At 37.5% G+C, this 11,984-nt stretch overlaps 1 protein-coding gene across 1 annotated transcript; it reads right to left on the reverse strand.

Moving 5' to 3' along the window:
• Positions 1-366: 366 nt before the first annotated feature.
• LOC145112560 (putative pumilio homolog 8, chloroplastic) lies at positions 367-3,562 on the reverse strand. Its single transcript, XM_079048711.1, has 5 exons — positions 1,857-3,562; positions 1,602-1,764; positions 1,252-1,415; positions 857-1,115; positions 367-664 (listed from the first exon to the last, which is right to left on the reverse strand). The coding sequence occupies exons 1-5, from the start codon at positions 3,041-3,043 to the stop codon at positions 557-559; spliced, it is 1,881 nt and encodes a 626-aa protein (XP_078904837.1). The 5' UTR covers positions 3,044-3,562; the 3' UTR covers positions 367-556.
• Between the last annotated feature and the right edge of the window lie 8,422 nt (positions 3,563-11,984).

The following is an 11,984-nucleotide window of genomic DNA, read 5'->3' on the forward strand; positions in this document are numbered from 1 at the left end:
GGGAAATACTATCGATGAATGATTTGTCATGTTGTACTAGATGATTAGATTCAAGGTATGATTTTGAACTTTTTAGCTTATGTTTTAAAGATTTTATAAATTGTGAACAAATAGATAGAGACGTACTTATCATATTTATGATTTTGCTTTTAGTATTCTTCAGAATAGATGAATATTTATTTTTACTGTTTCAAGATGTATCATGAATGCATTAGAAAGCCTGATTATGAGACTGGTCCTCCCAAAAAAGATTCGGCCCGACCCAAAAAAGCCCATTAGACCTGGCCCTTTAATGTGCCTATACCAAGGAAAAGGGACTCTAAAAGTAAAGAGTAAACATCCAAAAGTTACATAGACAACAGGAGAGAAACCACATCAACATAGTCATGAACTTTAGTTTTAAGCAACTTGAACCCAAAATTTGCTTTCATTCTCTATCTATGACTCGAATACGCCACAAATTCAACCAAAAAATCGAGCACACAAGCATCACTAAAACAATTTGGCCCCTAAACCACACACAAAACAACAACATTATGATAATACATTCATTCTTTCACCTCCTCAAAAGCTTGTGGGAGAAAATCCTCTTCGAATACGGGCTGTTCCTTGAGATCGCTTTGTGGGATTCAATCGCATTCACCAATGCATTATGAAGCTGACCCTGCATCCAATAAATAGCAACCTACTTTCATTTATTTCTTTATTATTGAATCTTACTTTCACAACCTTACTATAAATAGGTAGATTTTTCAAAATACAACGCTATAGAAAAAAATAAAAGTAAAATTTCTATTTCTTGCATTTAACCTTTTGAAGTTAAAGTAAAGTGTAACTTTTATGAAAGATTACGGACCTCAGAAACACGAAGAGCGGTTTGAACAACATAGTTGGCATGTGGATCTTGAAGCACTTGTTCAAAATGAGTGGCTGAGATCAACTCACGGATGATGGTTGACCTGATTTGACCATCTAACACTGCTAAACATTTCTCCACCACATGGCTGCTGAATTTTTGTGTTGCAAGATGCACATAGTTACCCTCAAACTGTGAGATAAGCTTTGACACAGCTGAAGGAATCTGCAATTCCAGAATATACTGTACAACATAGTTTCTGCAAAAAAAAAATAGCAATGTTATTATTGATTTTTTTTTTCAAGTACAATGATATAATAGAAAGAAATGAAGGTGTGATACTAAAGTGTACAAATAAATACAATTAGGTTGCTATTTCTTGTATTTAGACTTACCCAAATGCATCTTGTGCTAGAAGAAGTCCATTTGCTGAAATTTCTGAGACTAAGTTTTCGCGATGCTCACCTATTGAGTGATTTATGCATCTTTGCAACACACAACAACCGTGTTGATGTGTGGCAATTTCAACACAATGCTTTGCAGCAGCTTCAAAGATGAACTGTGATCAATCAAGAACCAAATGAAGTTTATACAAAACGTTTTTTTTTGCCATGTCAGCATGATCACACTTCACAACCTTTTGTTCATTTTTATCGGGAAGATTCAATAAGTACGATGCAAGAAATCATGATTTCGACCAGTAAACTCGTAAAGTAAGCCTAAGATTGATCAAGAAAATCCAAACCTTATTATCTTCATTACTGAGGCACTGTAAGCAACGCTGAATGACATGATTACCATTAAGATCCTTTATAAGAGCAAGAAACCCTGGTTCAAGAGCAGAAACCACAAGCTTGATTTGTTGCCTTGTCTTGAGAGTCTCGATAAGTTTCTGTACAACTCGAGTTCTATAAAAAGAAAATGAAAATTTTAGATTCTTTGAAGGATAGAAGTTAGAACACAACATTAAATCGAAGAAAACGGATTTTATTAAGATTACCCATGAGTGTTCAATGAAATTTGAACAAGTTCCCTTGGTTCACGAGTGATTGCCATCAAAATTTGCATTCGTTGTTCTTCATTGCACACTTCCAGAAGCTTCTGCATAAGGTAATTCCCAAAAGGGTTGATCATAAGCTCGATTACATGTCCGATAATCTCATTAAATACAATCTGCACATGTTGTGAGTTTCCATCATCGAAAATCTTTTGGAGAAGACGACACCCATGTTGGTCTTTAGCCATCATAAAAATGTGTCTTTGAGCTTCGGTCAAATGAGAAGAACACGATAAATAAACCTTAGTTCGGCTATTTTCACAAGGGCTTTCAAACCTTTTGCTTCTAACACGACTTAAATCTTCACCTTGAATGATCAAACTATCGTCACTAGCTGATAAACCGGGCCCACCACGGGTGATTCTAATATTCGGTGAACCACCGGCTGCCATGTGGTGGAACCGATGGGCGCTATGGTTAGTGTTACCCTTAGCTTTTGGACCGGTCTTCCCGATTTGAGCTGGAATTCCCCATTGATAACAATAATTTGTCACACTCCTGTCGAAATTTGAAGATTGGGTAGAGGGAACTACCCCATAATTTTGCTGAAAACCGAAGAATGCTGGATGGATTTCAGTATCAGGAGTTATGGGGGTTCTTGGAAAATGAGGGTTAATTGCAAGATAGTCATCAGAAGCCCCAAATTTAGTGGAATTGATGCGATCCTGATTGATATACAGTCTACCAAGTTCATCAATTAAATTTTCATCAGGATTTCTTGAGATGATGTGGGGATTGGGGATGGGATCATGTAATGCAGGAATAGTTGATGATGATGAAGGTGATGGTGATGTATCAGATGATGAATGGGAATGGGCATTGTAGAACATGCTTGGAAAGGCAGTAGCAGGGGGGGTATATGTATTCTGGTTGTAACTAGATGATGAATCATCATCATCATTATACATACCATACATCATCCTATTCATTGTTGGAGCGACAAAAGAGGGGTTACCGCGAGGATTACCATTGACAACATGATGATGATGGTGATGATGATGATGGCCATTGGCGTATGATGGATGATGGTGAAGGGAAAGTGATGATGTTGCATGAGGGATCTCACCCAACAACATTTCAAGTTCTTGATCCTCCATGTTCTCAATAATCCCAACTCTCTCAACCATCATCAATAAACACTAAGTGTACAACAACAAAAACAGGGAAATCAAGAAATCTTGAAAACAACAAAAAAAGGCTATAAAAACTAGAAATTTAAAGCACCCACATCAAGAAAATGATCAAGAAACACTGGAAACGGAAAACCCATAACAAATTAACCCCTTCTTTCATCTGGGTTTGGCTTGAAACAATCAAGGAATCCGATTGTAGATGTGGGTTTTATTAGGTGATGATACAATCATGATCATCATATTTCATTTTGGTTTTTGGGAAATTTTGATCTTTGGGAATGAGTTTGGTGAAGCATGCAAAGATGAAGGATTTTATACACATACTGTATGTATAGGTGATGGTAGTGTACACAAAGGCTTACTGGTAGTGTCTCACGCCATAAAAGCTGGAGAGAGGAACAGACTCTCACTCATCTCTCTTCATTACTTTCTCTCTCTAGAATACACATATATATAGTGAGAGAGAGAGTGAAAAATCAGCAGAAAAAAAAACCCTCATAAAACCACTTGGCGATTCAGAATGTTTTTTATGATTATACATGCCCTTTAAAAGATGAATTCAAACCCATATTTATATTGATAAATTAGGGATTTTTTTTATTTTCTTTTTTATCATTGACATTTTCTTATGTGTTCTAATTATTATGTAAGAATCTTGAAATAACAAACTTTCAGGATTTTCTCCATTTCTAAGGGCTGAAATATCTAGTAAAAAGAATTTTGACTGTATTTTTTAATGACTAAAATGCCCTTGATTCTGAATGAAATATATGCCCCTCTCTAATGACGTGTTGAAATGGTTTAAATGTCATTATTATTCACACAATGCTACATCATTGCAATCTTTACTAATAAATTTTGGAGTGAATTACACATTTAGTCCATGTGGTTTGCCAAAATTCACACATTTGGCCCTAATATTGGTTTTTTGACATGACTGATCATTATGTTTTGCATTTGTTGCACCGATGGTCCTTAGCCCATATGAAAAGACCATTTTACCAATTTTAATATATTTTTTCTTTTCTTTTTAGTTATTTATATATTTTAATAATAAAAAGTTTAAAAAATCATCCACCCTCACATCTCTCTCTCTTGTTAAAAACCTCTGGGAGTTGTGCTCCAACAAGACCCGAACCTAGCATTGGACACAATGTGGATGATATTCAAGCTATAATTTATTCTTTTTAAGTTTCTAATTAAATGCATATACTCATAAGAATGGTAAGAGGGTGACACATCAGTTAGCTAAACTATCCATTTAATCATCAAGGATGGGGAAAATATGGTTATAGGAGATTTTGGAATCTAATAAGTAGTCCTTCTATGTAAAGTTAGCTAGTATGGATTCGCTGAAACTCTTAATATTATCGGGCACAACAAACAACCAGAAGCCATATCTTTCATCGCTTGCTACCAAACAACCTATTGATATTGACAATAGTCGGTTATCAATATGCAAAGGCTTTCCTTTTTACATGTTAGCTCTTGAACCATGTGTTTGGCAAGATGCAAAGGCTTTCCTTTTTACATGTTAGCTCATGAACCATGTGTTTGTCAATGTTTGTACGATATGCATAGATGGCTTAAACGTAGAGCATGTTACGACTTGTATATATGTAGAAATCGCTTGTATATTACTGGTTTGATCGTGAAAAACTTGTTGAAATGAAATCTCTCATCGAGATAATTATGTTCTCGACTTGTTTGCTCAAGAGGGAAATCATGTTGGTCTCCGGACACATTAGTGGGTCGTGTTGTTGGTCATCGGGAAACATCAAAGTAATGCTTGAGTTCATCTTGAAATTGTTAGTAATTAGGGTTTAGGCCCCACGTTGCTTAGGGTTTAGGTTATGCCATTTTTGTATCTCTATTCATATGAGGTTTAACCCTTGTTGCTACGTGGTATCACCATGTACGTTGTAGTTGGTTAGTGATAATCGTCTCTAATGAGCACTCTAGAGTACACGTTGAAAAAGAGAGACAAATATCAGGTTAGAAAGCTATACCGAGGGATGGACCCCGATATTGCTCTCTGATGCCTAAGTTAAATGTCGATTTAAGGCTTATGAGAAAAATTGATTGTCTTTGGAAAGGATATCTTACTTGTTTGATGTGTGCTTAGTTCCCTTTTATACAGGCTAGTCAGTCCGGTTCATTGCCTTTCTAACTAGGTGTTCCTTATGTCCAATGGTTGCAAAGGTAGAACCCTTCAATATAATAATATTTCCTTTTCCATCTTTCACAGGATGTTGCCTAGGGATTCGTATGGAAGATTCCCTTGTTATAGTTTTTTTTGTTCGGCATGATCGGTTGGTCTTTACTGTTGTTGACTGTCGGCATGTGTATGTATTTGGGCCTCGTTGATGTTGTCCGGCTTGATCCTTGTCTTGTCGGCCCACCTTTGTGTGTGGGTTGAACCCCACACAACATTAAGCCCCCAACCTAATTATTTGTCTGTAGTTGTTTTTCCTATTGTCTGTTCCTTATAAATCTTTATCACATCGGATGGTATTCCCCCACTATATTTTCAATTAGCATTTATGTTCTTTCTCACTTGATTTTCTTCGAAGCAGAAATCGCAATGTTTCGCCCTATAATACATTCTCTCACATTAACCGTTACTCACGAACGTCTGGACCAGATTGCCATGAATATATCATCTCATTGAAGAAGATGGCGTCGTCATTCCTGGTACGACTGCGATCAATGACCGTCCTCCGTCTTGTAAGATTGGTTTCTATCTATATTACTTCAAATTCGGTTAACGTGTTCCTCCTTCCCATTTATTTGGTCAGATTATTGAGGCTTATAAGATCTATAATTGCCAATTGAAACCTAATTCGATCTCCAAGATTGTTTGCTTTGAGTTGCTATGCCACGCCTCCTTGGTTGTTCCCACCGTTGATTTGTTCCAATATTTCTCCCGCATATGTAGTAGTGGCGCTTGGTTTTATTTCCGTTCTAGGGGACAAATTTTTATTGAGGGTCATACAGAGTCAATAAAACGGTGGGAAAAAGAATTTATTTTGTTGAATTTGTCTCGTGTCTCATATCGCAATGTATTCCACTTGCCTGACACCATTAATGATCAGAAATCAAATAGGACTTCAGATTTAGCACAAGGTATAGACAAGATTTCCCACTTGAACGTGTCGATGAAGAAATTTCTAGAGGCTGTATTAGGGTAAGTTGGTATGATCCCTCAATGGATATATATGGGTGCAACTCTTTTACTATATGTTCGAGGGCCAGGTATTCATTTTCTTTTTTCTGTTTTCGTTGTTTTGCTTGCTCTCTGTCTCTCTATCTCTCCCTCTCTGTATATATATATATACACACACACACATACACACACACACATACACACACACACACTAGATGTGTGCCCGTGCAAAGCGACGATGATAAATAGTTTTTTTTGTGAATAGTTTCTTACGGGAAATAATTATTAAATTTTATTATTAGTTATTATGTAATAAAAAGTTACGACTTTTAAATAAAATATTTACGTTTATATTGTTTGTTTATACTATTGATGTAAATTAATTATTATTGGTGTTTAGTTTAAAAAATATAAGTTAATTTATATACATGAATTTAATATTTTTAAATTTTCATTTTGCTCCAAATTGAATTTCATAATTACTTTTCTTAATTCAAGTCTTCAAACTTTTGCAAAGTATTAATGAATTGTTTATGCATAATTGATTTGTACAAAAAACTTTCTAAGTTATATCTCTTAAAATTCAAAATATAACTAATATGCTTTATAATATAGTATAAGATATAAGATATATATATATATATATATATATATATATATATATATATATATGCTTATCGTTTGTCTGATTGTATTGATAATGTCCTAGATGGGAGCTGAATGTCGTTCTTGTTGTTAGATTTTATTAAAGGTAGGATCTATGCACGGGCTTGGACTCTGATGATTTTGAAATGTATTTGATTGATGATAGCTTGAATGATGACGATGAAGATAAAGGTAGCAACACTGACGATGAGGATGAGAACGAAGACGAGTTTGAGTCTTCCATACGAGTTTATGATTTGTATGATACTAATGATGTTGCTCACAAGCGGACTCCTAATGTTTATGTTTCTCATGTTGTGGTGAATGATGATGATAAGGATAATGGAGGCGATAATGTTGAAGAAGGCCTAGTTCGCCGAAAAAGAGATAGGGTATCAGTTGCCTTAGTCGCCTTTACGGCAACATTATCTAGTGGTGAAGGAAGTAGTAGAGGTGGGGTTGTGAAAAGAACCCACTCTCTAGATCCTGGTGATTTACAATCATTATTGATAGTTTGGGTGCCAGTCAGCCACTTTCCTACGTCGAGCAGCTACATCAGACCATTCTCCTTCGAGATAGAGATGCTCCACATCCTTCTGGGCCCATTTATGTTCCCCAGAGGGAGTATTGACCGGACCAATCTTTGTTGGACCCAAAGGCGGCCATGTATTTCTTTCATAATTTTTCTTCTCCGGGTACTAAGCTAGGTTTGGGGAGCAGGAATAAGGAACACATTCGAAATTTTTTCAAAATGAAACTTGTGGAAAATATGGTGCTTGGTCATGAACTGATGTCTTGGTTAGAGGAGAATCGGGAGTTGCATCAAGAGAATTGAGATCTTTGAGATGAATTTAAGAAAATATATGAGCTTGTGAAGCCCTTTGTTATCCCATCAACAGGGTTGTCTCGTAATGTTCAAACATCATGTGATCATTATGTGAGCCTTTTGAATAAAGTTTTTGAATCGGAGAAGATTGGTTCTGTCTAGAGGCGGAACTTAATGATGCCCAATGTGAGTTGGTGTCCCTTCAAGAGGAAAAATCTATGTTGGAAAGCAAGTTGGCTGACCGCCAACAGTTAGAGGAGGAGCTTTCTTTATTGCAGAGTAAAGTTGTGTCCTTAGAGTTAGAGAAGATTGGTTATATTGATAAGATTTCTATGTTGGAGCAACAAGTCCAAAATTTGAAAAGTGAACTTAATGTGTCGTCTTTGAAGAACACATATATACTGGCTAGCATGACCGTGCTAGGTGATTGTGTCACACCCCCAAACCAGAACGGCGGAATCGTTCGAGGGCGGATGACTTCATGTAGTATCGTAACAGTTGAATACATAGTAAAGAAAGTAAACCAACCATCATATATATAATTTAAAAGTTACATCGTTGAATAATACTTGTTTCTAAACAAATTACAATATGATGATAAAATGAGTTTTAAACTGACGCCTTAGCGTCACTTCTCCAAAAGCTGAAGTTACCTGTATTACTGAATCCCTGAGAAATACAAGTAGATTTGAAAGAGTAGATCAGCATTTAAGCTGGTGAGTTCATAAGTATTTAATGTAAATGTTTGTATAAATCTGAATGAATTGTTTGTATATGTTTGAAAACTCCTAGAAAATCCTATATTTCCTACTAGTACAAAAGTAGTCTTCTGCCAAGACCCAACTCATTTGAATGTTTGCTTTTAGAAATCCAATGTTTTTCCATAAATATGTGGTAGTTTAAAAGTTCCAAAACTGAAATGCAAATGTGTTTTTCGTGCCTAGGGTAGTAGATTTATGTATGTATAAAATCACTAAGGCATTTGATAACCCTGTAAATCAACGTGTTTTTAATACTCCATGTGAGTTTTATAACCATGCTATTGACCCAGACTGCCCGTAACAACGTTCTTCAGGCGTTGGAATGTTATGACGATTGTCACCCCAGACTTGCCAGTCTAACTGTAGCTAACAGTTTAGGTGCGGGATTGTCAATCCCGTATAGATCTATACACAAGAATCACGCTCTCCCTACAAGAGATTATGGTATATAATACAGGACTTTAACTGCATACTTGAAAGTACGTGAAGTTGAATGTCTCACAAAACTTAGTATCAAATAGATTTACGGATGAAAAGTCCATTTGTTCTTGTATATGAAAGTATTCCCTTGATATAGTATTTATAGTATGTGAAATCTTATGAATATCTAGTAAACTATACCTATTATAGTTTTTCCAAAAGTGTGATTTGTTTGTATATAAACCCTAGTGTAGTGTCGACTTTGTATGTAAAGTATAACATTTGTAATAACATTATTGAACATTTATACTCAATATATAAACAAAGTGTTTCATATTTACTTAACAACATGTTTTATCCCAAAAAGGACCAAGTGTTCTCGTGATATGTTGTATGTGAATGTTTTCGTATGATAGTTATCAATCACATAAGATTGATTATAACAAAAAGTATAACAAAAAATTTATGTTATTCACACGAGGATAATCGTGTGTTTACTTGTATCCCCCCCCCTTAAAAGTGTATAAAAGCATTTATAAAGCATTTGAAAATGTAGTTATAGGGGTATGAACTCACTTGATTGAAGTAGTTGCTTTGAAGTAGTCGAAAGAAGAATCGAGCAGAACTTTGACTAGAGAGAGTTGAAATCTCAGGATTCCCGGGGATCTCGGGAGTGTAGAACTTCCTTCGGGACTCGAGTATGAAAAACCAGGGCTTCGGTAAGGCTTCTCGGGGTTATCACGTAGTGTAACGGCACTTAGATGGAAAGAGATGAGCACCAAACCCGGCACCCTTAAGCTTCTATTTATAGGGGGTATTTTGAGAATTCACGTCGTGAGCATGGATGGCTCACGTCGTGAGCTCGACCAGGTCTCCTCCCGTAGACTTGACAACTCGTTGATAGGCTCTGGAACCCATCAGTCACAGACTCACGTCGTGAGTCTGTTTCCCTCACGTCGTGAGGCTGAGTCAGCCTCGGGTTTTGTGTCCCGAACTTGTAAAATCTGTAAATTTCGCGTACGAGCTCCGATTTCAACGTTCTTTATATGCACGCGTAGGTGTGAAAAGGTTCTACAACTTTCTTTTAGACTCCGTCGGCTAATTTTGACTTTATTTTTATTATATTATTTTTAATAGGCCGGACCTGGAAAAGTCCGTTTAAATTCCATAGCTCCTTCCTCGGGTGTCCATTTTCGTCAGACTTTTTACTGTTGTACTCCTATTGCCGGGGTCTTCAACTTTCGTTTAGGCTGTGTCGGCTAAAGACCACTCGATCTCTATTTCGAGTTTTTAGCTGTCTACTGCTAGGTCAGAAACTTCGAAAATTCATAACTTCCTCATACGAAGTCAGATTTGGGGCGTTCTTTTTATGTATGTTCGCGGTTTAAAGATATCTACGACTTTCATTTAGATACCTAAGGCTAAAAAGTGTTTTATTGAAATTTCTCGTTTTATGCTTAACGGTGCTTTACCGGTAGGTGTTACGAATCTTTGATTGGTCATAACTCCTTCGTTATAACTCGAATTTTAGTGTTCTTTACATTTTTGGAAATCTTATCACGATATCTACCACATAGTGTACCCAAACAGAGCTTTTTGAACATTTCATTTTTCGATGATATTCTTATTACTTTACAAAGAGGTTACAAGACTCGACTTTTAGTCATTATAATTACCTGAAATAACGGGTTGTTACATCATCCCCCCGTTAGAGGGAATTTCGTCCCGAAATTAATTACAAAATAAAAGTATAGGGACTAGGGAAGAGATGCGGATACTTCTGTTGCATCTGATCTTCTCGCGCCCATGTGAATTTAGGTCCCCGCTTAGCATTCCAGCGGACCTTCACTATGGGTATGCGACTTTGTTTTGTTCGTTTAATTTCCCTATCCATGACCTCAACAGGTTCTTCCACGAAGTTGAGGCTCTCGTTGACCTCGATCTCGTCGAGTGGGATTACAAGAGTCTCGTCGGCCATACACTTTTTCAAGTTGGAGACATGGAAAGTAGAATGTATGCTACTCAGTTCACGCGGTAGATTGAGTTTGTAAGCTACTGGGCCGATTCGGGCAAGAATCTCGAAAGGCCCTATGTATCTTGGATTGAGCTTCCCGTGCTTTCCGAAGCGTATCAAGCCCTTCCAGGGTGAGACTTTCAAAAGAACGTGGTCTCCCACCTGGAATTCCAAAGGTTTCCTTCGCTTGTCTGTGTAGCTTTTCTGTCGGTCTCTAGAGGCTTTCAATCGTTCACGGATCTGAACGATCTTCTCTGTCGTTTCCCGAATGATCTTCGGACCGGTGAGAGTGCTGTCAGGAACTCGTCCTTTAGCTAACTGGGTATCACCCACCTCAGCCCAGCACAGAGGGGATCTGCACTTCCGGCCATAGAGGGCCTCGAATGGAGCAGCCTTTATGCTCGTGTGATAACTGTTGTTGTAGGAAAATTCCACAAGGGGTAAATGAGTATCCCATGCCTTCCCAAAGTCGATCACACAGGCTCGCAACATATCTTCCAAGGTTTGGATAGTTCTCTCACATTGTCCGTCTGTCTGTGGATGGTAGGTGGTACTCATGTCCAGCCTAGTTCCTAGGGAACTTTGTAGCGACTGCCAGAATCTCGAAGTGAATCTACTATCTCTGTCCGAGATAATGGATATGGGAACACCGTGCAGTCGTACAATTTCCCTAATGTAGATTCTTGTAAGCTTCTCCATCTTGTCTGTCTCTTTGATAAGCAGGAAGTGTGCGAACTTGGTCAATCTGTCGACGATGACCCATATGGTGTCAAGCCCACCCTTTGTCTTGGGCAATTTGGTTATGAAATCCATAGTAATCCGCTCCCACTTCCACTCCGGTATCTCCGGCTGTTGTAGAAGACCGAAGGGTTTCTTGTATTCGACTTTGACCTTTGCGCAAGTAAGGCACTTACTCACGAAGGTAGCAATCTCTGCTTTCATGTTAGGCCACCAGTATAGCTTTTTAAGATCCAGATACATCTTATCTGAACCTTGGTGAACGGAATAACGAGTGTTGTGTGCCTCGTTCATGACCAAGTCTCTGAAACCACCGTGTTTCGGTGTCCAGATTCGATCCATGAGATATAAGGCTCCGCCACCCTTGA

This window comes from Lactuca virosa, chromosome 5, assembly GCF_052849685.1.
Source record: "Lactuca virosa cultivar CGN04683 chromosome 5, Lactuca_virosa_CGN04683_v6, whole genome shotgun sequence".
In the NCBI taxonomy this organism is placed as follows: Eukaryota; Viridiplantae; Streptophyta; class Magnoliopsida; order Asterales; family Asteraceae; genus Lactuca; species Lactuca virosa.